The 27,882-nt window shown below is 39.0% G+C and overlaps 1 protein-coding gene across 2 annotated transcripts in view; it reads left to right on the forward strand.

The window, feature by feature from the left end:
- The window catches only part of WDR11 (WD repeat domain 11), a 59,900-nt gene that overhangs the window by 24,721 nt on the left and 7,297 nt on the right, over positions 1 to 27,882 (forward strand). For both annotated transcript variants that reach the window (XM_082722676.1, XM_082722677.1), the window contains exons 12-21: positions 2,121 to 2,227; positions 4,325 to 4,400; positions 8,691 to 8,799; positions 10,874 to 10,998; positions 11,687 to 11,834; positions 16,771 to 16,877; positions 17,733 to 17,847; positions 18,151 to 18,322; positions 25,927 to 26,035; positions 27,116 to 27,178. In XM_082722676.1, the coding sequence (XP_082578802.1) occupies positions 2,121 to 2,227; positions 4,325 to 4,400; positions 8,691 to 8,799; positions 10,874 to 10,998; positions 11,687 to 11,834; positions 16,771 to 16,877; positions 17,733 to 17,847; positions 18,151 to 18,322; positions 25,927 to 26,035; positions 27,116 to 27,178 (1,131 nt within the window). The remainder of the gene's footprint in view (positions 1 to 2,120; positions 2,228 to 4,324; positions 4,401 to 8,690; positions 8,800 to 10,873; positions 10,999 to 11,686; positions 11,835 to 16,770; positions 16,878 to 17,732; positions 17,848 to 18,150; positions 18,323 to 25,926; positions 26,036 to 27,115; positions 27,179 to 27,882) is intronic.

The following is a 27,882-nucleotide window of genomic DNA, read 5'->3' on the forward strand; positions in this document are numbered from 1 at the left end:
ACTTCAAGGCCTTCCAGAGGTGGGTGCTTCCTGCAGCCCCCCAGGGTGAGAAGTAGCATCTACAGCAGCCCCAGGAGAAATCAGCAGGGCCAGCCTGGGAACCTGTAGGAGTCAGAACCACAAATGCCTGCTGACAGTCTACGCTTATGGTTGTTCACTAGTTAAGAATCCAGCAGAGCGATCCTATATCGAGTCCTAAAATGAGCTGCTGTGATCACAAGTTTTTTGATAGATCTCAGTGTGTAGGTAAACCCAGACAATAGCTTTCTAATTCTGAGAGCCCTGGGTGGGTGCTGTGTTTGATGAGAGTTTTCATTCTTTTCTATAGAGGGATAATCCCACCCTTATCTAATCTTCTTTGAAGTCCGACTTGACTTTTATTTTCTTCAAGTCGATCAGTAGGACTCAGATAGGGAAGCCGCTGCTGGAATCTGCTCGAAGATGGCATGCTAATAGTGCTGCACTACACATAAAAGCCACTCCACGTTCTGTTCTGTGCTCTGACCTTAGCAACGGGGATGCCTTTGTCTTACAGGCAGGGGGAAAGCAGGCTAAGTATGTGCGACACTAGAAATCATAAGGAGGAGTGCAAGGCTTTGCTCGAACATCATTCATTAAATCCAACCAAGTTTATTAAGTGCCTTTCACGTGCTGGAGAAGCATGATGTGGTACCTTCCTTCAAAGAGAATGCAGCCCAGTGTAGTGTTTCTCAGCCACACTATTTCCGCATGCTTTTTAGGCAACACCCTGCTTGCCCTTTGGGTCTCAGTGGCCTCAGAGGCCAGATTTTGTGCTACTCTTACAAGTCCTGATTGAACTCTGTACCAGTGCTTTTGTAATAGGGAGTCCAGGACGCACTGGTGTAATGCCTTTTTTCTGCTAGATCATAAGCTGCAGAAGGATAGCAGTCAAATCGTTCACAGTGGTAGTCCTGGAGCCTTGCGCAGTCATGGGTATACAGTAGGTACTTCCCAGACAGATTTTTTTTTTTAAAGATTTTATTCATCTATTTGACTGAGATCACAAGTAGGCAGAGAGGCAGGCAGAGAGAGGGAAGCAGGCTCCTTGCCGAGCAGAGAGCCGGATGCGGGACTCGATCCCAGGACCCCGAGATCATGACCTGAGCCGAAGGCAGAGGCTTAACCCACTGAGCTACCCAGGCGCCCCCCAGATAGATTTTTTAAAATAATGAAGAATGGGTGGCGGGGATTCTTAGTGTCCAGAGATCCTGGCGTCACTGTATAGAGCATAGGTGTGCAGATCAGCAGCTATAAGTCTTGGAGAGTATGTCTTGGGTTTCTGTGGGTACACAGATCTGACTGACACTGCCAGACTTACATAGAGAGCACAGTGCAGAATGATTTTATATAGTGTTCTCCTTTTTGTTTTGACTCTGATCAAACTGATGGTCGGTTTATCCTGTGTCTCCTTCTCTGCCCCCCACCCACCGCCCCCGGCCTCCATTCTCCACAAGCCATGGTGGTAGCACTGTAGTTAACGTCAGCGGGAGAAACTGCAGACTGACTTGCTATCAGTCCTCATGAAGGAGACTCGCAGGCATCCGGCTGATAGGTTGCTTGCTGTCTTGTCATCATTTCTTTGAGATTTTTCTTTTGTGCTTTTCTCTAATTAAGACACCATTTTGAATTGTCAGCCACTTCCAAATCTCATTGCTCAGTTTGAATTGTTTACTTCAGGAATTTCTCCCTCCTAACCAAATAGGAAATTTGATAAATTCTTCAGTGTACCCATCTTTAAGCAGTCGGGCTCAGAATATTTTAATACCACTCTTTCTTAAGGAATGGAATTCTTGAACACTACTGCAACGTGTGACTCTCTTCTCTGCCAGATTTTGATCGTCATGTTAATGCTGCTGTGAATCCTGGCAACTAAACTCTCTCGCTCCCCATTACATGTGGAGATAAAGTGGTTTGAATTAGAAATAATTTCATGTATATATTGGAAATATGTGGTAATTTAGTCTCAAATGAAAGGTCATATTGATATTCTTAATTAACTTGTATAATAGAATTTAGATCGTAGGGAAAACTTATTTTTCAAATAAGTTGCTCAGAAAAAAAGTGTATTTGACTGAACTCTACTTAATTTCTCACTTTAGGGGTATCGAATGGACAAGTTTGACTGGTTTTCTTTCCTTTGCTACTTCAACACCGAACAATATGGGATTAGTGAGAAATGAACTTCAGCTGGTGGATCTTCCCACAGGTTTGTGTATTTAGGCTACTAAAAGATTGGAAAGGGTTTGCCATATTGGTCAAAGATGTTGCTATGTATAGAACGTATTCCAGAAAACTTTCTTTCAACTTGGAAGGTTTTTTTTAGATCTTCTTTATATATTCATTTTGTTGTTGTTTTTCTGAAATATTTGCCCTGAAAAGGATCCTGGTGGTGGTTTGTATGCACATTATGTAAACCCGAGTGCGTGGCAAGTGGAGTACCATTAGCCTCAACAGACAGATTCATAAGTACGTAGGGTATCACTTCTAAGTACATTGTTACAGATAACCAGAAGCATGGTTTTAACACAAATCTTTGTGGTAGGCTTTGTTAGATTTCTCTTCTAAAACTTTTGGCCTTTGTTAGGAAAACCTTTATAAATTTTTAAGTAAGGACTGTCTTTAAGAGCTCAAATTTAAAACTTTTGATAGTCTCTGTCTAAAGAGGGAAAGAGCTTAGAGACTTTCCAGGAGGAGGCATTCCAGTGAAGTAACTTGTTCAGAATTGTTTAAAAACCTACAACTCAATGAATTTCAAAACGAACTTTGAGATAGAATAAGGTGAGAGTTTCAAATTATTTTATGACACCTACATGACTTCAAATAGAATTTGTAACAAAATTGTAGTGAGTTTCTTTAAAATGGTGTAGCAATAAGAATATATGTAGATAGTTTGAATCCTAGGATATATGTGTGTGTGCACGTGTGTGTAGTAAATCAAGTTATTTTCTCAATATGTATTTCCAATATATGGTTGTTCTTATTTACTGAGTTTGTCACTAAACCTCAAGAATTAACCCCACTGAAATCAGTCCAGTGTTGTTCTGGTCTCATTGGAAGTGACCTGCCCTGTATTGGGGTCTCTCTGATGACATGGTAGCCCAAGGGCAAACTGCTGTTTTCTAGTATCATTCACTTCAAAATTTAAAAAAAAAAAAAAAAAAAAAATCCTTTTTATTTTTTCCAATCAGCTCAGACCTGTTAGATAACTTAAAATCTTTCTTTAACAGATTTATTTTTGAGCAACAAATTTGTAAACCATAGTTATTAACTTGCTTACCTTAAGTTAAATTAACTTGCTTAATATTTGAGTTCATAGGTTATAGACTTTTTAGCCTGTCTTACAAGGATGTTCAGGAAAGGATGCGGGTGTTTGGCAAGGCCCCATTCGACAGCACTGTGGAGTGGGGAGGCGTGACTCAACCCCACTGAACTGAACGTGCTTTCTTTTGCATAATGTAAATAAAAATGCGGGAAAAGTTACAAAAATGTATTTGTTCAGACGTAAAGTAGAATTTGCCTTTTTTAATTAGAGAAGACCGTTTAGCTTCTTTGGTAGTTAGCTAATTCTTATCATTCCCTAGTTTCAGTCTGTGGAGACCTTTTGATAGGAACAGGTCAAAAGTATTTCAGTTGAGCAATTTGTACCTGGGAGAGAAAATCTTAAATATCTGTTTAAAGTGGGGCACCTGGGTGGCTCAGTGGGTTAAAGCCTCTGCCTTTGGCTTGGGTCATGATCCCAGGTTCCTGGGATCGAGCCCCGCATCGGCTCTCTGCTCAGCAGGGAGCCTGCTTCCTCCTCTCTCTCTCTGCCTACTTGTGATCTCTGTCTGTCAAATAAATAAATAAATCTTTAAAAAAAAAATCTGTTTAAAGAGTGTTTTCCCTGCTGGTTAGTGTTTATGAGCATGAGAGTGTTTCTGTCACTTTAAATATAGCAGTCGTTTCCCAGTAGACCATTTCTTTACCATAGATGTATTGAAACTCTGGAAATTGGTGTTTTTGAATTTCTAAAATATAACTATTTGAAAGAAACCACTGAAAATATTCAAGAAACTCTGTAACAAAGGAAGATAGCATTTTATAAGAGATATTTGAATACAAGTAGTATATTCTTGGTCTTCAAGGATGATGCTTTTGAGAATACGTTTTGAATTTAGATAACTTGAAAGAGCTTAGAAGCAAGTAGAAGAATGAATGGGAGAGTAGAGGCAGCACTGGTCAGATTCCTTTGGTGTGTATAGCTTTTTGTGTCTTAGATGTTTCATCTGATATTTTACATTTTCTTTAATATTTGCAATTAAAGGTAGGAGCATTGCTTTTCGCGGTGAACGAGGCAATGATGAATCACCCATCGAAATGATTAAAGTATCTCATTTGAAGTAAGTGTGAACCAAAAAGAAATCTGTGGTGTTACCACAATAGAACCTTAAGGATATTTTTTAATCTTTAAGAAAGTAAGACTGTGCTAGAATGCATATAGAATTTCTTAGTGACAGTAAATGGTGCTTTGCAGCCATTCCCAAGAAAATACTTTGATCACAAAATTAAACTGCTATTGCTTTTAATTACTACTTTTTAGAAAGATGAGATAACTTTTGTATGAATCTTAATATTATACTGGGTGTGGTGCATAAACAGTGAATTTTGGAACCCTGAAAAAAAATAAAATGAAAAAAAATTTTCATTATATTGGTAAAACCAGTAATGCTGTTTCATTCTGCTATAGCAGTAGGAATATAAACGCCTGTCACCAAGAAGATTTGTTATCTAGTGAAATTCATATGCATTTCTATCTCAACATGGGTTTGTTGAATCAAGGAACTGATTTTCTTTGTTTATAATTTAGACCTATTTTAATTTCAGTAAGTTTCTGAGTTTTTCATTCCAAGGGAAAATACATGTAAAGCACGATTATTAAACAGAGACTGGATGAAAACCAATTGGAAGAACAAAGAAGGAAGGAGTAAGCTCTAAAAGAGTTTTCACAATTGCTTTAGCTTTTCTAGGATCTTTGCATTTCCATATAAATTTTAGAATTAGCTTATCAGTTTTACCAAAAAAGCTTCCTGGGGTTTTGAATCCATAGACCAATGTGGGAAAGAATTGACGCCTTAACAAGTGTTGTGATTCGTGAACATGGTGTATTGTTCCACCTATTTAGGGATTTAATGCCTTTCAGTAATTATTTCTTCATTGTCATTTGGTAATTATTTTTTGTTTTTTTTTTTTCTTCAGTGCTATTATACATGTATTTTTTCCTTTTTAAAATTTCAATTACCAATTACTCATTACTGGTATACTGAAATAGTTAATTTTTCGGTATTGACCTCATGACCATGCTAACTTAATTATTATTTCTAATTGCATTTTTCTTGATTTTTTAGTATCTTCTCTATAGACATACCATGTTGTTTGCCAGTAAAGACTCTTCTACATCTCTGTTTTCTAGACAGTAGGCCTTTTTCCCCTTGCTGTGCTATACTGAATAGGATCACCAGTACAATGTTGAATAGAGCTGATGAGAACTGACATCTTTGTTCTATTCCTGGATCTTACTGCAAAAGTGTTGAGTCTTTGAACATTAAATATGTCCGTAGATTTTTTTGTAGGTGACTTCTTATTACGTTGAGGAAGTTTTCTATACCTAGTTCACTGAAACTTTGTATCGTTGAATAGCTGATAGATTTTGTCAGATGCTTTTTCTGCGTTTAGGGACATCCTCATAATGATGGATTTTTGTTTAAGGTTGCCTAATGGGGTGAATTACATTGACCGATTTTTTGTATGTTAAACCAGCTTTCCATCCCTCGCATAAGTTCTTCTTGGTGATGATATATTACTAGGTATGATTTGCTGATATTTTATTAGATCTGTGCTCATTAAGCATATTGATCCAGTTTTCATGTAATATCCTTGTCTGGCTTTGGAATCAGAGTAATGTTGACTTTGTAAAATGAGTTGTGAAATATTCTCTCCTCTTCTTTTTTTTTTATGGAGGAGTTTGTTTAGAATTGGTATTATACCTTATTGAAATAGGAAGAATTCACCAGTGAACCTACCTGGGCCTAGAACTTGCTTTGTGGAACAGTTTTTAAGTACGTACTCAGTTCTTTCATAGCTGCAGGACTATTAAGGTTTGGTTGGTTGGTTTCACTGAGTTTCGTTAGTGTCTTTCAAGTAATCTGTCCATTTCATCAGAATTGTTGAATTTATTGATTAAAAACTTGTTCATGGTATTCTCTTAATCTTTTAAGGTCAGTTTCATCTGACCTTATATTATTTTATTATATTTTATTTCTCATATCAGTAAATTATATTGGTCAGTTTTGTTGATCTTTTCAAAGAAACTCTTTTAGTTTCTCTCATTTTTCACTGTGGTTTTCTATTTTCTTTTCATTGAATGCCATAGGTGTCTTTTTTTCTTTTTCTTGCTTACTTCTGGTTTAATATGTTTTTCTTTTTCTAGTTTCTTAAGATAGAACTTTAGATGATTGAATTAGGCGTTTCTTTAAAATTTAATATAAGCACTTAATGTCACATAAGCACTACTCTTTGTACCTATATGTTTTGATATGGTGAGTTTTCATTTTAATTCACTTTATAATAATTTTAAATTTTCATGAAATATTTATAGATACATTGTTTAATTTCAAAATGTTTAGGGGTTTTCTAGATACCTTTCTGTTAATTTATGGTTTCCATTAGAGTCAGAGAGCATATTTTATGTTATTTTTGTCCTTTTAAATTTAAAGTGATTGTTATATGGCCCAGTCTTAGTGAATGTTCCATATGCACTGGTAAAGATTGTGTATTCTGCTGTTAGTGATTAGAATATTTCATAATTGTCAGTTCAGATCGGTTGGTAGTTATTCAGATCTCATATTCATACTGATTTTCTGCCTGCTTTCCTGTCTATTACTGAATGATGAGTGTTGAAATTAACTTTATTCTGGGCTTCATTTGAAGAGCCCATGTTCTTGCTTTGGGTATTTTAAAGCTCTTTTATTAGGTATGTACATATCTGGTATTGTTATGTCCTTTAGATTGACTTCTTTATGTGAAATATCCTCTTTATTTTTGGTACTGTTCTTTATTCAGGAGTAAGTTGGATTTGTCTAATTTGTATAGCCATTCAGCTTTCTTTGGATTAGTGTTTGCATAGTACATCTTTTTCTTACCTTTTACTTGTGTCTGATCTATGTCTTCACATTTAAAGTTGGTATCTTCTAGAAGGCATGTAGTTGGGGCTTGTTTTCCTATTTGGTCATCTGTGTTTCAAATTGCAGTGTTTAACCTATTCATGGTGAGTATAATTATCAGTGTGGCTTATATTTAAATCTACCATCTTGCTAGTTATTTTCTTTAATTTAAAATGAATTAATAAGCATAGTTTTTAATTTATTAGACTTAATTTCTAATATGTAAAATGTCAGTTGTTATAAACCACATAAACAAAAGTTCTTTGGGGGAGGTCCTCAGTAATTTTTAAAAATGTGAAAGAGTCTTGAGATTACAGGGTTTGAGAGTTGCTCAAATCATTTGGATTCCAGTCTCTTCTGTTTCCAGTCAGTCTTGACTTTACACACACCTGCTACGTTAATACCTCGAAAGCAACTGAGCACTTTATCCCGCCTACTTTACAACCTTCAGTGATCCACTGTTCTCTGCAGAGTGAATCTCTGCACAACCTAGCATGGCATATTCATAATGCGATCCCAAATTCACACTTCGATCTTCTTTCTCATGGTGAATGCTCTTACGTGCTCTACATTTTCAGGTAGCAGGTTCCCCCACTCTGTGTCCTTTCTTGTCTTGGCCATTTGTCACATTTGTAACTCTGCCTAGAATGCCATTGCCCCGTTGTCAAAATAAATCTCCTCTTTCGTAGTGAATCTTTGTAGCATTTACCGGATTCTGTCTTACATTAGTTATTTACGTATAAGCCATTAGATGCCTTTATGTTAGCTTTAATAAAAAATGTAACATACTGCCTTTGTATAATCCATAATGATATAATAAAATTCTTTCATGTGTGCTGTTCCCTCCCTTTTTTTATTCTTAGAGCATTTAGTGAGGGAGTAAGACAGATGTTATGAACACCATTATAAAAATAAGTAGAATAAAACTCAAAAAGATTACGTGGTTTATCTGAGGCCACATAATTATCAAGTGGCAGACTTTGTCCTGAGCGAGAGAACCTAAGGCCTTTGGTACACTGAGGATATAGGGATCTTCCTGCTCAGTCACATTTCCTTGGTGTCAGCATGATAGGAACTTTGTGAAAACCTTTATCTTCTCATTTAATTTTTACCAGAACCTGCACACCAATCCATTGGGATAGATAGTGGTGTTCTCATGTCATGTATGAGAGAATGAAGCCCTGGGACAGTTACTGTAAATTGATAAATTTACAGTGAAATGTGGACTTGTGCCTTTTCTCATTTTTCTTACCTGGCTCCTTGCTTAATTGTGGCTCTATGGCTCTCAAAGGTCGTCTTAGGGTTTTACCTTCTTAATGACTATTAATAATGAGAACTAAATATTAATTTATATGGTCTGTGTTTAGAATAAATCATGTGACTTTTCTGATTTACTTAACTGTTTATTTGTATTACTTATGGCAAAAATTTTGCAAAAGGGGGTGTATTTAATAATGTTGTTTATTTTAGGCAGTATTTGGCAGTTGTATTCAAAGATAAACCCCTGGAGTTATGGGATGTGAGGACTTGTACCATTCTTAGAGAAATGTCCAAAAACTTCCCTGCAGTAACTGCTTTGGTAAGTTACAACTGAACAACTAGTGTATCTAGGCATGTTCGGTATGTGGTGAATATTTTTCTTTAGCTTGAGTTGAAATCATTATTATCATTTATTTCCTTGCTAAAAATGTGTGTTGAGAGAAAGAAGATGATCTAAGTACCTGGTGATAACCCTTATTTTCTTGGATGGGTTAAGCAAATATTGCATTAGTGCGATTCCAGTTAAGCTTTTACTTCGATATTTTAAGGAACATGATAAACATATGCATGTTTAAACATGATAAACATAAAAAGATTTGTGAAAGAATAAAGGTCATAAGAGCTACCTCAACCTTAAAAAAAAGGAGAGGACAATACTGAGAAAATGGTCTCACTTTATGGAGAAAAATACTGGATGTCTACCTAATACCATATTCAGAAGTGGGCTCCATGGGATTAAAGACCTAAATGTAAAAATATAAAGCTATATAATTAATATAGTAAAAAATAGGAGATATTTTTCTGTTCTGGAGCAGGAAAGGACATTAGAAGCTCAAACCAAATGGCAAAAAAAGAAAAAATGTATTTAATTAATCAATATTGATGCTTTCTATTCAATGAAGGACCCCAATGTCAAAGTTAAATAGAGAAGACAAGTTGAGGACACCTGGATGATTCAGTCAGTTAAGCGCCTGCCTTTGGCTCAGGTCATGATGCCACAGTCATGGGATCAAGTCCCACATCACGGTCCCTGCTCAGTGGGGAACCTGCTTCTCCTTCTCCCACTGCCTGCTGTTCTGCCTACTTGTGCACGCTATCAAATTAATTAATTAATTAATTCAGTCTCTTTTAAAAAAGAGAGAGAAGACAAGTTGGAAAAAGAAATTTGCCAATATCTGAAACCAGCAAAGGACTAATTCCTAAAGGGAGTTAGGATTATGGGAACTCCCGCACATACACAGTGAAAAGACCAACCCCAGTAGAAAGAGGGCCCAAGTACATGAACAGTTCACGAATGGTGGAGAAACCTAAAAGGCCAACAAGGATATGAAGAAATAGTCAAACTCAGCAGTTTTTAGAGATGGGCAAAATAAAATAACCATAAAATAACTAGGATGTAACTTTGAAACTAACAGAAACTGGGAAGCCAGATAGCATCAGATGAGGGTTTAGTGCAGGTAGATGAGGTAGTAGAGGGTGTAGTGCAGGCTGCAGGAATCGTTATGCACTGCGGGGAGGAATGCAGACTGGTGAGGTGCTCTGCAGAGCAGACTGACAGCGCCTGGGCAAACAGACATCCCCTGGGCGCCAGCTCTTTAGCCCCTGGTCCCAAAGGAGCTTCCAAGGGTCTATTGACTGCAGTGTTACTTGTCCAAGAGTTTGGAGGCGATCAAGGTGTTCTCTGCTGGGAGAACAGGTAGACTACAGGCTGGCGGATGCTCTTGCAGTGTTCGGTAGCAGACACAAGCAACAGAGATGGGCCTGCCCCTGTGCTGAATGAAAAGAGTTAGAGACGGTGGGATATGAGGAAGCCTTATTTATGTAAGTTACGAATACAGGCATGTAAAATAACTACTGGGAAGAGTTGATGCATATGAGAGGATGTTAGATTGAATGCATTAGAATGGGAGGGAAGATAAAAGAATAAATCAATCAAGTGAGAGATATGAGATGCCTCTGGAGGACAGTGAGCCGTGGTTGGAGGAATGTGATCATCTCACCCTGTGCACCTATGGGGGACGGCTAGAGATAGGGAAGAGAAGATACCATAATTGCATTTATTATTTTTGTTTTGTAAAAAAGAAACCAAAAAACAAGGCATCAAAAAGTTAGAGCTTTTGGAAGTTTGTCATTAAACTCTTCTACCTTAAGCTCTCATTAAAGATTAGAAGTAGAAGGAGGTGGAGGGTAGAGTATTAAAATCTGCCTTAAGCACTAATTAAAATGCATTTGTGCAGCCTTTCTATAAATAGATAAAACCTAAGAACAAATTATAAATTCTTGTGCAGTAATAAGTGATGCCAAGCAGTGGCGAGAATGCCCAGCTGTTCTGGAAAGACTGTTGGACAGGAGTAAACTGAGCACTTGTAGGTGTGCCTATCTTTGCTTCTCAGGAGTGGTCCCCATCTCACAACTTGAAGAGCCTGAGAAAGAAACAATTGGCCACCCGAGAGGCCATGGCCCGCCAGACTGTGGTGTCAGACACAGAGCTGAGCATCGTGGAGTCCTCCGTAATCAGGTGCGGTGTGCTGGTTCCTGCCTCTCTCATTCGTGTTACCAGTGTCCTTGTGGGGAACTTGCCAAGTGCCATCCAAAGGCATCAGTAGTACCTTGTATTTCAGTCCATACCTGGACAACTGAAGAGCTACTTTTATTATTTCACTGCTTAGCGCAGTCAGTAATATGTACAGTAATAACCTCATGTCAGCGTCCATTAACAAGCATGACCATTCTTACTACCCTTCTGTTCCCTAAACTTCGGCTTCTGGAATTCAAATGAATGTTGCGTGAACATCCAGGTAGATCATATTGTCATTTAGACACAAAAGCAAATGTGTAGCAAAAGCTAGATTTACATGGACTGTCCTCATTTCTATCCCCACCAGTGTTACAAATAAACCTCAGCGAGAATGATGGGTAAAGGTAAGGCCTCTCTTTCTGCAGCAGAAACAGTGAACAAGTTTCTTGTGTGAAGTCTAGATGACTACATCTCTCTGTCTGGGGTATATGACCTGTTGGGTGTAGTTGGTGCTTTCCTATTATTAGTTGGGCAAAGATTAGTGTCAGTGCTTTTTTTTTTTTTTCTCTTTTTAGGCAAATAGTTTTGGACCTTTTGTTAATTCATCTGTATTTTGGGCAAGTTAATTAATGTGTGTGTTGCTCTAGGGAAAAGAAATATCTTTATCTTATTCCTCTCTATTCCAAAGCTTGTTGCAGGAGGCAGAAAGTAAATCTGAACTCAGTCAGAACATCTCTGCCCGGGAGCATTTTGTGTTTACTGATAATGACGGCCAAGTCTATCATCTCACAGTGGAAGGAAACTCAGTGAAAGATAGTGCTCGGATTCCACCAGATGTGAGTCCAACTCTTGATTACATCTTCATGAAGGGTTCTTATCCAAGATTTTGTTGATTCCATTTCCAGTGAAGCCATAGTTAAGTTGTGAAGCTATTCCAGGAAGGTTTAATGTAAATAATAAACTTGATTATTTAAGGAGATATTATCATTGATTAAACTGTTAGAGAATAACATTGTGACTACTTAGATTAAATACTTACCATGTGCTACTTATTTTTTATCCCCTTAATAATCCATGAGGAATTCTTTCCATTTTAACCATGAGAGAATCAAGGGAGAATCAGTAACTTTCTCGGTGTTACCCAGCTTAGTGACATGACGGTTTTAAACTGAGGTCTGGCTGTTGGATTCCATGATCTCTCCTCTTTCCACTTCAGGCATTGCCTTGGAGGATTTGACTTACAGTCTAGCATCATTTTGGGGTAATAGTAATCAGGTTGTAGGTGCAGTAGCACAAGTCCTTCTAGGACCTTGTGAAGTCCTCTGATTGAGGTTCTCTAGTTCGTAATTTGTGTCCACATGTATCTTATAGGTTGTTTCTAATGGATAGAGAAGATGTTTTTGTTAACTAGTACTGTTATAATGGTTAAGTGGAGGCATGAGATGATCTCATAAATGTATTTATTTAAAATGTCATCTAAAAATAGACAGTTTTAGTTGAATGCTAACCCCTGAATCTTGCAGGTGGCTCAGGACGGTGGCTGGGGTGGGAGGGTCCACTTCCAGGGCGGCTGACTCACCTGGCCATAAGTAATGCTGGCTCTTGGTGGGTGGCCTCAGTTCTTCCTCGCAGGGACAGTCTCCATAGGGCTGTCCGAGTGTCGTCACCACGTGGCAGCTGGCTTCCCCCACAGTGAGTCATCCAGGAGAACACAGAGAAAGCTGCAGTGCCTTTTAGAACCCAGTCTGAGAAATCACACTTTGTCCTTCCCTCAGTGCTGCTGGTTCACGGGTCAGTCCTGTTCATTTGGGAGGTGATGCCAAGGGACATGAATATCACAAGGCAGGATCAGTGGGGGGTCTGTTAGAGGCTGCTGCCACATCGTCCTTAAAAACAACATGAGAAGAGTTGAGGCCATCCAAACCACCTTCTCTACTAAAAATGGAAATTAACATGTGAAAGTTTCATTTTTACTATTTTTTTTTTTTTTTTTAATTTATTTTTTATTTTCAGCATAACAGTATTCATTATTTTTCACCACACCCAGTGCTCCATGCAATTCGTGCCCTTTATAATACCCACCACCTAGTACCCCAAACTCCCACCCCCCACCCCTTCAAATTCCTCAGATTGTTTTTCAGAGTCCATAGTCTCTCATGGTTCACCTCCCCTTCCAATTTCCCCCAACTCCCTTCTCCTCTCTAACTCCCCATGTCCTCCATGCTATTTGTTATGCTCCACAAATAAGTGAAACCATATGATAATTGACTCTCTCTGCTTGACTTATTTCACTCAGCATAATAATCTCTTCCAGTCCCGTCCATGCTGCTACAAAAGTTGGGTATTTGTCCTTTCTTTTTTTTTTTTTTTTTTTTTTTTTTTTATAAACATATATTTTTATCCCCAGGGGTACAGGTCTGTGAATCACCAGGTTTACACACTTCACAGCACTCACCGAAGCACATACCCTCCCCAATGTCCATAATCCCACCCCCTTCTCCCAAACCCCCTCCCCCCAGCAGCCCTCAGTTTGTTTTGTGAGATTAAGAGTCACTTATGGTTTGTCTCCCTCCCAATCCCATCTTGTTTCATTGATTCTTCTCCTACCCACTTAAGCCTCCATGTTGCATCACCACTTCCTCATATCAGGGAGATCATATGATAGTTGTCTTTCTCTGCTTGACTTATTTCGCTAAGCATGATACGCTCTAGTTCCATCCATGTTGTCGCAAATGGCAAGATTTCATTTCTTTTGATGGCTGCATAGTATTCCATTGTGTATATATACCACATCTTCTTGATCCATTCATCTGTGGATGGACATCTAGGTTCTTTCCATAGTTTGGCTATTGTGGACATTGCTGCTATAAACATTCGGGTGCATGTGCCCCTTTGGATCACTACATTTGTATCTTTAGGGTAAATACCCAATAGTGCAATTGCTGGGTCATAGGGCAGTTCAATTTTCAACATTCTGAGGAACCTCCATGCTGTTTTCCAGAGTGGCTGCACCAGCTTGCATTCCCACCAACAGTGTAGGAGGGTTCCCCTTTCTCCACATCCTCGCCAGCATCTGTCATTTATTTTTTTTTTTTTTTTTTACCATTATATAGAACAACTCATACCTGAGACTTAGTAATGTCTGTTTTGAACTTTCTCTAATGTCACTAGTTTGAAAGGTGAAAGTAGTAATGCAAATATGAAAGGTTGGTATTTGGTCATAATAGGAAAAGGAACTTACTTTAAGTGTATCGGAAGAAAAACTGCTAAGGAGAGCAGACCTATGAGTTGCAGTGTTAGTGTAGCTGTCCTTTGAAATACAATTTGCTGTCTTGGGAATATAGAGAGTTCCTGCTCTAGAACAGCGGAGAAGGCCTTACCTGAAGTCTTCCAGCACCTCGCACAGGCAGCTCTGTCTGTTTCTGATCACTTTACACTTGCGATTAGGATGTAGAAACAATCCAGTAATTTTTTGAGATGCCAATTCCTCCTTATCCCAGAAAAAGTTTAAAGCTTTTAGACCGTAGATCCTACTTTTCCTTTTTATAGAAGTTTCTTTCGGGATGGTAATTGTGCCTCACAGCCTTTAAGATTCTGTCTCTTTTTGTGGAGTTCCAAAGTCAGGGTATAGCAGGTCTCTAGCTGCCAGCCAGAGCCTTTTATTCCACAGCTGGAAACAGCTTTCCTTTCTCAGGGAATGAGCAGCCTAATATAGATGCAGTCTCCAGTGAAAGTAGTGCATAGGGAAATTTCCTTCCCCTAAAACTAGCTAGGTTGCTTTTAGGGAAAGGTGTTTGAACAGCTACTGAATAATACACGAGAAATTGGCTTTGGTTCATTATTCTTATTTTCTGTAATTTAAATATTTCCTAGGGACTGTCATATAGAATTTAGGCAGAGGTTTTGTTTGATCATTTTAATCCAGTATTTATCTTACTCTCCTCCCAAACATAAAGTATTAAACATTTGCTTTGACTTCACTCCCTCTGCATTATGGCCCCAGAGCTATAGAGTATATAAAAATGGTAAAAAGAGAAGGAAAACTTGGCATATTTTAAATTTTGGAGCATCTGTAGTTGACTGTCTTTATTCAGAAAACTGAAACAGTAGGAGGGAATGAGTATCTCGATGTTGCTGTCAGCCTTCTGATCTTTTGAACATCACATTTTATATACAGAAACATAACAGTGTCAACTAATAATACTCTGTTGAGTTTTAATCTTAAATTGATTCTCTTGGGATTATTTGGAGCCACAAAGCGACTTTATGCCACATCCTCTGAAAGCTCCTTGGTGTCTGCATATGGTTTGTATCCTATCAACAAACCCTCAGGTAGAAAGGTCTGGATTGTTTAATTATATAAGTCTTATTAATATGTCACTTACAAGCTGACTTCTGAGCTTATTTAAGCTTTAATTTTTAGTTTTAGAGGTTAGGAAGTAAGATTATAAAATGTGGAAGTTTTCAAGGCTAAAAAAAGTAAACTGAAAGGCCAATTCTGAATTAAACATTCTGTTAATGTGGTCAGGAAAATGGAAATAACATCTAGAAGTGTGGCTTCATATTATATAGAACTCTATTTAACATGATTTTCTAAGTTTTTTATTATTGAGTTCTTTAAAATACTCATTTTTAATCCAGTTTTTTTCTTTAATTTCTTGACTACCACGAGGATTTGTGTAATATTTGATGCATGGACCGGTCTATTAACAGTCTGTTTGGCCATCCTGGAGCTTTCCCACTATGAACTGAGCATGTGGATTTTTATTTTTATTTTGTTTTATAAATGCAACAAACAAGATTTCTGTTAATAAGTAAAAAAGTAATTGAGCAATATTATTTAATAATGAGCAATTTATTGACTGCTGTGTAGCACGCGTTGTTTTGAGCCCTTTTCCTGTATAAATGTATTAATACTAATAGGAACTCCCCAAGTTTCATGAGCTTAACTTTCTTTATTGATAACAAGTCTAAGACTCAGAAAGATTAAGTAAATGTGCCCCAAGCCACACAACAAATATACAGGATGAAGTCCAGATCTGAGCCCCAGTAGCTGACTATAGAGCCCAGGCTCTTAAAGTCTTCGTCACGCTATCTCTGTGCATTTGTTAGATAGAGCTGCAAGCTCCTTTCTCCCCTCCTTACCCCCCTCCTCCCCTTGGACTTACCTCAGTACTGTTTCATTCTTATACTCCGGTTTCCATATGTCTTTGCAGCGTCTTCTGTGCATTCAGATTGTGCAGATGCCTTTAATCTACAGTATCTTTTTACTGTCATTATTCCAGAAGGTATCAGGGAAGCTCTGGATCCTCTTTTCAGTAGAAAAACTGCTGCACAGTTAATTATGGAACAGCTCTGAGTTTCTTCTGGAACAGACTGATTTATCCTTTTGCAGTGAATGAGAAGTTAGAGACAAGGGCCCTTTAGAAAGGGTTTTCTTTTCTTCTCTTTATTGCTTTTAATTTGCTCTCTTTAAGGTATTTCTTCCTCAAAAAGCACCTCTTCTCTACAAATTTAGTTCAGATAACTTAATGGCCATCAAACTGAAATCTCCGGTTTCTTTATGGTTGAAATTGATAAGCTAGGTAGCTCTTTTAGTGTCCCAAGTCTGTTAGTATTTTATGGCATACATACCAAAGCAAAACCATTTATAATTAAGTTTTATTAAAATATATTTATTATTTTATCACATTTATTAAGTAAAAACATTACTCTGCTATGATGACTTATAAGTGGTGAAAACTATGTGTATCTATTGCTTTTGTTTTCTAGGGAAGTATGGGTAGTATTACCTGCATCGCTTGGAAGGGTGACACATTAGTTCTTGGAGATATGGATGGAAATTTAAATTTTTGGGATTTGAAAGGCAGAGTATCCAGGTATGAATTAAGAATTCATTATTATTTGGGGGCACCTGGGTGGCTCAGCAAGTTAAACCTCTGCCTTCGGCTCAGGTCATGATCGCAGGGTCCTGGGATAGAACCTCACATCGGGCTCTCTGCTCTCAGCAAGGAGCCTGCTTCCCCCTCTCTCTCTGCAGGCTTCTCTGCCTACTTGTGATCTCTCTCTGTCAAATAAATAAATAAGATCTTAAAAAAAAAAGAAGAAGAAGAATGCAGTATTATTTGGGGCACCTGGGTGTCTCTGTTGTTTAAGCCTCTGACTCTTGGTTTTAGCTCAGGTCATGATCTCAGGGTCCTGAGATCAAGCTGTTTGTCAGGCTTTCTGCTCAGCGAGGTGTCTGCTTCTCTCCCTCTCCCTCTGCCCCTACCCGTGCTCCTGCTTGTTCTCTCTCTCTCACTCTCTAAATAAAATCTTTTAAAAAGATGCAATATTATTTGTTTAAAAAAAAAAAAGGAACTTCTTGATATGGTTGCATTGGAGGCTCATGACCCTGCTAAAGTAGGATCATTAAACATGACCAAGTATAGCTCAGACCCTGGGTCTCTTGTCCCTCAACTTGGGAGGAAGAGCCTTGAGCCAGGCTCTGGGTCATTCATAAGAGACACTTCCCTACAAGTGGCCCATGCAGAAGTGTTGGGGCATTATTCCCTCATCATTAAAAGGCTGACCCTTTCTGTCATATTGGACCCCTCTCCCTGAAAGCAAAATGGTTCTCACGTCACCAGACCTTGTCAAAAGCAGACCTAGAAAAAGTCATCGGACATTGTTTCCAGTGACCAGGTATTACTCTACGTCATATTGGCATCTTGTTTTTGTTTGTCTGTTTTCAGAGGAATACCTACACACCGAAGCTGGGTGAGGAAGATTCGTTTTGCTCCCGGTAAAGGAAACCAGAAATTAATAGCCATGTACAACGATGGCGCTGAAGTGTGGGATACTAAAGAGGTAGGCCCAGCTCCCTGAGGGGACACTCAAACCGAGCTGCTGGTCACAGGAGCTGTAATTCTTTTCTTCCTTCTGATTTAGAAATGAAGCCTATGAAATGGGGTTGTCAAACTTCTTAAAATGATTTTCTGGCTTTTAATGGTCTCACTGTCTTTGGGATCTTCAGAATGCAGTCTGCATGTGGAAGAAAGATTGCCAAAGGCTGTTCAGGTTTAACTGGCACTGGGTCTTTGCCAATGGCATTGTCTGTGATAAACATCTTCCTTTTCTTTCTGAAAATGACCACCAAATTCACTCTTGAAGGTTCAGATGGTGAGCAGTTTAAGAAGCGGAAGAAATGTGACCTTTCGGATATTGGATGTGGACTGGTGTACATCAGATAAAGTGATCTTGGCGTCAGATGATGGGTGTATCAGAGTCCTGGAGATGTCCATGAAGTCCACTTGCTTTAGAATGGATGAACAAGAGTTAACTGGTACGGAGTGCCAATGAAAGGCTCAGTGACGCCTTCTTTATTTTGCACAGACTGCTCTCTTCTGTTTCATTTTAGTCTTACTTTTTAACAATCTGAGTTTAGGGAAATAGATTAACTTCAAGCTTGAGGGTTTTTAACCGCTGAGATGCTGGACTCTGTAACTGCAGATGTCTGTCATTCTCCGTCTCCAGGTTGGCAAGTGCTCCTTGAGGAGTGCTTTGTCAAAGATCAGAGGTGTTTACATAAAAACGATTCACTTAGAATTTAAGGAGAACTCAGGGCTGCCTGGGTGGCTCAGTTGGTTAAGTGTCTGCCTTCAGCTCAGGTCATCATCCCAGGGTCCTGGATCAAGGCCCACATTGGGCTCCTTGCACAGCAGGGAGTCTGCTTCTTGGCCTTCCTCTGCCCCTCCCCCCTCCAGCTCATGCACATTCTCTGTCTCTCAAATAAATAAAATCTTTTCTTTTTTTTTAAATTCTTAAAAAACAGGATTTAGGAGAACTCTGATATCAGAGGACATGAATCTAGTGATAAGGTGCCACTGTTATTTTAATAATGTGCTTTCTATCTTTTGCAAGCATATATCGCTGGGTTCACCCGGCTGGCTCAGTCAGAAGAGTGTGCAACTCTTCCTCTCAGGGTTGTGTGTTGGAGCCCCACATTGGCAGTAGGATTACTTAAATTAAAAAAAGAAAAGGGCAAGCATCTGTCACTGAAAAGTCACTTTGGAAAGTGTTCTCAGTGTCGTGAATGTTGATGCCTATCTTAAGACTTGTTAAATGGCCCCATCAAAATAAAATTAGATGATTGTGCTATTGTACCTTTTTTATAAGGTTGTTTTGAGATTTTTTACCAGAATGAAGAACATTTTAGTAAATGTAACCTTGTATGTGACTTAAAAAAAAAGAATAGGATTGTGAACGCACCCATCAGTCATTTTGAAAGTCAGCTTTTGTCTGATGAAATGCAGTGTCCATCCTTGCAAGATCCTTTTGGATAGAGACAGACATTCTGACCCTCGTGGGAGTGAAGCAAGAAACTTCCTTTATTAAGTATTCTCCAGGCATCCCTTTGGGGGTACACACCAGCCTGCTGAAAATTTTCAGAAGAAACTTGTTTAGTCACTTACTGGGTTTCAGTATAGAGCTTTCCTCTCTGGAACTGTGTGTACCTTTGTTGGATTGGTCTTTGGCACCTTCAGGGGCAGTAACATTTTAGAAACCCATGTTTCCCCTTGTGTTTGTATTCAAGGCATTCCCAAGTCACTGCCGATGCCGGCTGGGCTCCCTTGAAGCTGTGGTAGATACGCTTTTGTTTTTATCGTTGTCCCAGCTCTGCTGGTAGCTTTGGGACCGCCACTTCCCCCTCTGTGACCTTGACCACCACTCGCCGAAGCCAGAAGCTGTGTTATGCTTTCCTGTGTCTGTGCCTGAGATGCTCAATGGTGCTGTGGAAGTGGCAGCATCTCCTCCTTCTGAAGCACACTTAGTTATTAAGGAAATGGAGGGAACTTCAAGGGTGGTTTTCCTTTTAAATTAGCTACTGGTTCAGGGTTAAAGAGGTGTGTGAATGTAATCAAAATGTTTGGAAAGCTTTTCTACCCCTTTTAATTTAAAATTTCAATCTACCAAGGTCAGGGTAGCTTTTTCTTAAAGTGACTACAGAATTGGAGCCCATCATTAACACCATACTTGAACATCTGACCTGCAGATGGATTTTAGATTACATTTTCTTTTCACCTTTAAAAAAAAATCATTCCTACCCAGTCTATAGTGCTGCAGCGTCATCCAGAAAGGGAAAATTTTTGAAATAGTAACAGGGAAGTTCCATATTGACCTTTCAACTCAGAATAACATTTGATACATATTAAAGAATAAAAACTGGTGGTATGTGTAACTACAGAGTTAGCATACAGATGTCTCTGTGTTCAGTTACATGCTGACTTGATCTTAGAAAGATATGTTCAATATATTTTTATTCTGGGGAATTAGAAATAGAGTTTAGACTTACTGATATGGGGTAAAAATCATTTTAGGTCATATGCAGTGATACATTTAATAAATTTTCTTTAATTCTCCTTAATAACAAGTAGAAAATATCCTAAAATACTGGGTCAAGTCTGTCAGTTTTCTTAGAACAGCTTAGATGTCCTGTTCCTCCCCCTCTGCCCTGTGTTGACATCTGTCTCAACCCTCCTCCAGCTCCAGTAACCGGGAAGGTCAGACACATGTAGATGAGGATCCCTGTTTTTGAGTTGGAGAACCCTTCTTGTCTGCTACCTTATTTATCAGGGTCATAAAACAGCATAAAAAAATCATAATACTTTTTTTTTAGCAGCCTCTGGAAGGAATCCGAGAGGGTGAGACTTGTTTAATAGCATTCAAGTTGCAGTTTCCACACACTTTACATCGTATCCACAGGGTGTTAGACACTGTCCGGTGCAGCTTCCTCGCAGCTGCTCGGGCCATTGCCTAACAACACGCCCCCACAGAAAGAAGCTTTCTACAGTCCGGTTTATATGCACAGCTTGCCTCTTCGTCTGCCTCTGCTTTCCACTCATTTCCACTGGTTTTCATCTGGGCTGTCTGGAGATGTGTCAGGATGTACAGGTGTTGGGGCGGGGGGACATCTAGGGTTACTAAGCCGAGTGCAGTGCAGGGAACAACCTGAACAATGAGAAATGGTCTTGCCCAAAACATCAGGTGTGTACCTTATCTCCCCTCCTCCCTCCCGCCACCCGCATTGTACCACAGCGATGAAATTACCCAAGCAGGGTCCTCTCCTTCCCAGACTGCCTGCTTACCGTGCCGTGGGCCACCTCCAGGTGCTGGAGGAGCAGTTTTCTTACTGTTCTTCTTGGCTGTTCGGTTCCTGATTTTCTGCATGGCTATCACATAGGCAGCCAACAGTCTGGGTGTGTTTCTGCTTAACACCTCAGAGAGCTGTAGCCCAGACTAAGCAGAGTCTGTGGGAGAGAAGTAACAGTGATGCCAACTGCCTTTTTATTCGAATTGTAATGTCCTGAAGTGAATGAGCGTTTGTAGGTGAGTTTCTCCAACTGGAAGATGATCACCTATTATTTTTTCATGGCTGATCTTTGCCTTTGAGGAGAAAGACCTAAATTCATTTGAAGGTAGGAGGGAATAGGGTTCACTCTCAATTTGTTCATGCTCATTGAGGTGCTATCAGCAATGTTTTGTTTTGGAGAAATAACACATTTGTTTTTAAAGATCAGATGTTTCCCTCAGTTTACCCTGGCTTGGTCATTGCTGTCTTGCTCATGTTATGTAAAAACTCTGGAGTGCTGCTTTCTAAGAACATTCTTGTGTCTTTTCACTGTCTGTTGATTAAGAAACTACACATAGCACAGAAACTTTCTCTGTTTCCAAGCTTAATTTGTACCATTAAGTTTTTGTCCCCTCATACTATTTCCAAACATTTTGTAAGCTAATGCTAGCAGCCACTGTCATCTTGAGAGCTGGAGAGCTCCTTGGTTCTCATCTAGTAAGGATGACTAGAGAGAAAGTGCTAAGTAAACCTGCCTTTATCCTTTCCAGTGCTGGTTTTAATGGTTCTGTAGGTATGTAGGTGAGTCTCATTCTTACCAGGTATATTCTTCCCTTTATAACCTGAATGTAAAAGATAAATTTGACTGAATAGAAAATGGAAAAAAAAAAAAAACAGCAAACAACCGACAAACCAAAAAACCTTTCATAGCACAGAAACTATAAGCAAAGCAAAATACATATGATAACCTGGGAGAAGGTATTTGTAAGTCTTTAGTAGATTGTCCACAGAGAAGAAAAAAATACATACAAATGGCCCTTAAACATATGAAAAGATGCTCAACTTTATTCATAATAAGAAAAATACAAATGAAAACTACACTAGGAAACTGCTTCTCAACTATCAGATTAATAAAAATTCAGGAGCTTGAAAACATGCTCTTGCAAGTCTAAGAAAACATTCAGTGTTCATGAAGGAGTTCCTGTAGGAAGGAATCTGGCATTACTTAGCAAAGCAGTCTGTATATTTACCTTTTATATTAATCGATTCCAATACCAAGAATTTACGTTAACTTGGGCATCCATATATGTGACCATAGCAAAATTGGGGAAAGAATAAATCTGGAAACACACACACAATGGAGTAGTCTGCAGCACTTAAATAGAATGAGGAATGTCTCTGTGAACCGTGGAATGCTAGGGTATGAATAGGTGAGAAATGCAAGTGTTCAAGTGTGTATAGTCTGCAAAGGTGTTTGCTTATTTTACAAAACAAGACAATTTAAAAAACCCAGAATAATCCAAGAACTAAGGAAAATGATTATTTATAAAAGGTAGACAGATTAAAAGAATAAAGATGAGGTGAAACTTCAATGAATACACTAATATATAGTTTCAGCTTTTGAGTCATTTAAATGTTGCACATATTTAAAAAAATACAGACTTGAACAACATGGGGGTTACAGTTGATGAGGTTACATCAGGCTACTACTGCTCCTGATGGCCTACCATTGCCGGAAGCCTTACCGATGATGTATATAGCTGACGAATACATATTTTGTATGTTACATGTATTACATGCTGTATTCTTAGAAAGTAAGGTAGAGAAAAGAAAATGTTATTAAAATCATAAGGGGTTTTCATAAAATCATCATAATTTGAAATTATAACAAAATACATTTATAGTACTGCGCTGTATTTATTGAAAAAAAAATCGTCTGTAAGTGGACCTGCATAGTTCAAACCCATATTGTTCAAGGGTCAACTGTATAATGAAAATAAGAAGGATCAAAGAAAAAATAAACCCTAAAATTGGACAAAGAGACCATTGAACCTCACCGTATTAACAAATTGGTAAGAAGCATTCTCATAACTGAAATGCAGGATTCCCACAGTGCCCCTTAGTGGTTCATACTTTGAGGATGAAAAAAAGCTGTCTGCGGTTTTCAGCTTCAGTAGTTGGCAGTGGTCGTTGTGAAACGGTTTTGTGCATATTGTTGACTGGAACAAACTAGTAAATAAATTACAATTTAGGGGAACCAGAGTTCCTACTGAGGGAAGAGGGAGACACAGATGTGGGGGTTGGGGGGGTGTGGGGAGGAAGAGCTCTTCAGGGTGGGTCTGAATTTGACTTTAAATGTTATTTCTTTATTTCCTGGCTGTGTGTACTAATTTCAGGCATAGAAGCAATGACATCTCAGTGGCAGGAAGCTCTCTTAGCACCCAGATTTGGTTTATAAATTCTGTTTCTTGACCTAAAAGAACCAGGGCTCCTTGGGCAGTTTGCTCCAGGACAGAGGCAAGAAAGCTGCAAGATGAGTTGGGGACGTTTTGTGGTGCCAGCAACTAAGGAAGGAGTTGAAAAACCAGTGAGGGCCCGTCACAAACATACAGAAATGAGCATTTAGAAGCTTCTGCTGCCAAAGCTGGGGCAGTCTGAGCATCCTCAAGAATAACATTTGTATCGATAGCAGTGTTGGACTTCTTTTTTTTTTTTAATCCATTATTCCATAGTAATATTTCCAGCAAAAGAGGAAGGGGCCTGGGCAGGAAGGGAAAGCTCATGTTTACAGAAGAATGCCAGTTGATAAATGTAGACAGAGTGATAGAATTAGAGAATCACCAATTCCCATTCCTAATGTAAGAGTTGATTCAAGCCAGGATCACTGGTGGGTGTTAGATCACTGGGTGGAAGGGCGTTGACGAATAGGAAATTCGGCCTCACAGTATCTCGCCGTAATTGTGAAGGGGAGAAAGGTGCCTTGACTCCGAGAGAGCCCGTGAGTTCATCTTAACCAGATGACCACATTTCGTGTTACCCGGAGGCTAGCTAACATGCCCCCTCTGCCCGAATGCAGTAGGAAGTACGCAACATCCCTTGTGTCCGCTTCTTGCCCAGAATGTTTAGCCTGAGTCCGATGCTCAGTGGAGATCATTTCCTACGACACTGAAAGATAAAAAGATGAGAGGACTGTTCTAAATTAAGGGAGACTCAGGAGACATGAGAAGCCAGTGCAGGCAGAATATAGCCCTCAGGATAGGGAGTAACAGAGGACCTCTGAATGTGGACTGCAGTTTAAGTGATTTTAATGAATCAGTATTAAAACTCTTGGGTGCAGAAAAAAAATAATATTGGAAATATTTCTGGCCATTTTATGACTCTGAAAAGTCTACATAAGATATTTTATCTAAGATGTAATACTTAGCTAACTACATACAATGAGTTTCTAAAGCAGTAGTCTCTAACAGAAACGTAATGTAAGCCACATATGTTTACATTTTCTGGTACTCAGTGTTAAAAACTGAAAAATGGATGAAATTAATTTTAATAGAAATTTTATTTAACCCAGTATATCCAGAGTTTTATCATTTTCAACCTGTAGTCGGTATTAAACATTACTGATGAGAAATTTCAGTTTTGCATGCTCAGTTTTCAGAACCCAGGGTGTACTTAACATTGGAACATGGATCATGGGGCGCCGGGGTGGCTCAGTTGTTAGGTGGCTTCCTTCACCTGGGGTCATGATCCCAGGGTCCTGGGATTGAGCCCTGTGTCAGGCGTCCTGCTCAATGGGGTGCCTGCTTCCCCCTCTCCCTCTGCCTGCTGCTTCCCCTGCTTCTGCTCTCTCTCTCTCTGTGTCAAATAAATAAATGAAATCTTTAAAAAAAAAAAAAAAGGATCAATTTAGGGGATGCATTTTTTCAACAGAAATACCTAAGCTGCATTTAGATTTTATAAAATTGACAACTGAAAAAACAGTTATGTATCTCTGAGTAGATATAAAAGTTATTCAATGACTAAATCAAGTATTTTCAAATTTGAGTTAGTTAAAATTAATTAAGGTTAATTAGTTAAAATTAATTAATGAAGTCCTGAAGAATTCTACTGGTTGAGCGTTTGACCAGGTCGGGCTGTGTTAGGTAGTCACAACACGGTTGCCTGGGCACTGGGACCTTTGGGCCTTCGGCTTCCTTGAATTAGAATATGTTATTAAAAAAAAAAAGGAAGAAGAAGCAAATCTTGTTTATTATGTCCTAAGTAAGCCCACTGCTGCATGTAGGGGATGCTAGGGCCCATGGTCTCGGGGGATAGGAGCTGCCCTTGTGAGTAAGACCTAGGATGCCTTTGCTGAGCAGGGTGACCTGATACCTCTAGTGACAAGCTCAGGGTTGTTGGGCTGTGTTAGTTGAATAGTCTCAGAAAAGCAAAGACATCAAATGGTGTAAGAGGATACAAGTAAATATTATTTTTAGTATTTTAAAATAATAGGCTTTATTAGTGTCTGTTGAGTCATTGCATTAAACCTTTTCACGTAGGATCAGTGTTTTTATACCATACAGGACACTTAAATTTTAAGAAGGGGAAGAAAGAGCTATTCATCAGTTTGAATGAAGAGAATCTCTGCACTCTTAGCCCGTTTGTCTTTAAGCAGCGATGACATTGAATATACTCTCTGCTGCCACCAGATTTATGCCTCGCTGTCTGTTGACTTTTCCGTAAACTGCTATAGCTGAAGCTTCACAGCAAAACAATAAAATTCTATTTTATTAAAAGAAAAAACTTACTTAATTTTTTTTTTTTTTCTAATTTTTATCCAGAGCCTGTGTGGTGCCCCTATCTCCTTGTTCCAAGGGCCTCCCTTGCCTTGAAAGCTTTCTTACTACACCAGCCGTGGAATGGACAGTATTCTTTGGACATTTCTCAGGTGTAAGTTTTTACCATTTTTATTTTCCTTTCTTAATTTGCTTGGGGTTAAAGGGCACCCACGAAAACCAGCAGGCGCCTGTATTCTGGGATTTAAAAGGATTGGAAAAAAAAACAAGCTGAGGCAGAAATAGTAGATGCACTGAAAGATCCTTCATCCTGCCTTGCTGGGGTCTTTGGGAGCGGGCAGGTGTGGGGCTGGGGTTCGTGAGCTGCTCTCGGCAGTTGTAGTCAGAACACGGGGATGCCACAGTAAGTGCGAAGAGAGCCAGTTAGGCCAAGAGGAAGTTTAGGCCCGGCTTCAGATTCTTTTTAAAAGCAGTAAGAGGGGTACCCAGATGGCTCAGTCGGTTAAGGAACCAGCTCTTGATTTCGGCTCAAACCATGATCTCCGGGTCCTGGGATGGAGCCCCATTTCAGGCTCCATGGAGTCTGCTTGTCCCTCTACCTGTGTGCCCTCCTCCCACGCTCTCTTTCTCTCAAATAAATAAAATATATAGAAGAGAAAAGCAGCAAGAATGAGCTTATTACAGAGATATTTTCTGTTTTATGAATCTTACTGCCTGCCTCATTACAAAAATATATTCACAGTAACTATTATTAGTAGTTATTAGTTAAACCGACAAGCGTTACTGAACTTAGGCCATGTGGAGAGCACAGATAGGCATGGGTTAGGGGATACAACAAATAATGGGGTGAGTATCTGGATACTTCAGGAAGTATCTACTTAGAGAAAGGTACGTCCATTTTGCAGAGCAGAAGAGCACATCCCTTCAGTCATTGCTGGGTTTCTTAATGTGAATCTAAGCATGATGGTTTTTAGAGCCCGCTGGTAGATTTTCTGGTTTCTTGAAAGCCAGAGAGACGTTCATTACTCATTCCTTTGTTTTACCTAAAGGAGGTGAAAGCAGACATGAAAGGTGGTTGGTGGGTTCTTGAGTAATTGCTGTTTGGTCTATAACCAGCTTTTTAAACCAGGGACTGCAGAGAGGTTATTTCTCTATTGGTACAACTTTTTTTCTGGTGAAGAAATGTGGTTGTAAGTGAAAGAGAATGAGCTTATTCAAAATCTTTTCTGCACAGTGATTATCCAGAAAATGAAGAAATAAAGAATCTCCTTCAAGAGCAGCTGAATTCATTATCAAAGTAAGCATCCCAGCTATGTTTTAATAAAGGGTATGACTATGAAAAAGAAAATAAAGTCATTTAGGCTTTTTGAAATTAGAGTAGGTTTTGTTTCAGAAAATGTTAGTAGCCCAAGGAGAAAGGTTCTATTCAGAACCATTCTGTTTGGAAGCTTATTTCCCTTGAGAATCTTTCTGTTGTAGAAAACATAATTATTTAGTAGTTACGGTGACAGCATCTACCTTCACCAAGATCCTAAGTGTTAGACAGCTGTGGTCCCGTATCAGTGCAGGAATGGAAGCTGTGGTGTGAGCTTCATCGTAGCTCAGCCCGCCTCAACCACAGATGCCCCACGAAGCTCCTCAGGTTAGAGGCCATGCACAGCACGGTTCTTCTGTGGCAGCTGCCTTTTCTAAAATAAATTCATCACATCAGGTGCTATGTGTGCACAGTTCTAAGAAATTAATATGTTCCCTTGAGCCAACAGCATTTAAAAGGATATATTGGGAATAATATTGCAAAGGAAGTAGAAACATATGGGTCCATCAGTTCTTGGTTAAATAGAATACATTTTTGCAATCTTAGAATCTATCACATGTAATCACAATATTTAATACATTTTCCATGTTTTATTGATGCCAAATTCAAAATAATTATTGTTTTCTGTATCCAAAAAGTAACATTTGTATTTAAGGAGAAAATATTTAAAGAGCATCTTTCCCCCT

Source organism: Mustela nivalis (genome assembly GCF_964662115.1).
Source record: "Mustela nivalis genome assembly, chromosome: 2".
In the NCBI taxonomy this organism is placed as follows: domain Eukaryota; kingdom Metazoa; phylum Chordata; class Mammalia; order Carnivora; family Mustelidae; genus Mustela; species Mustela nivalis.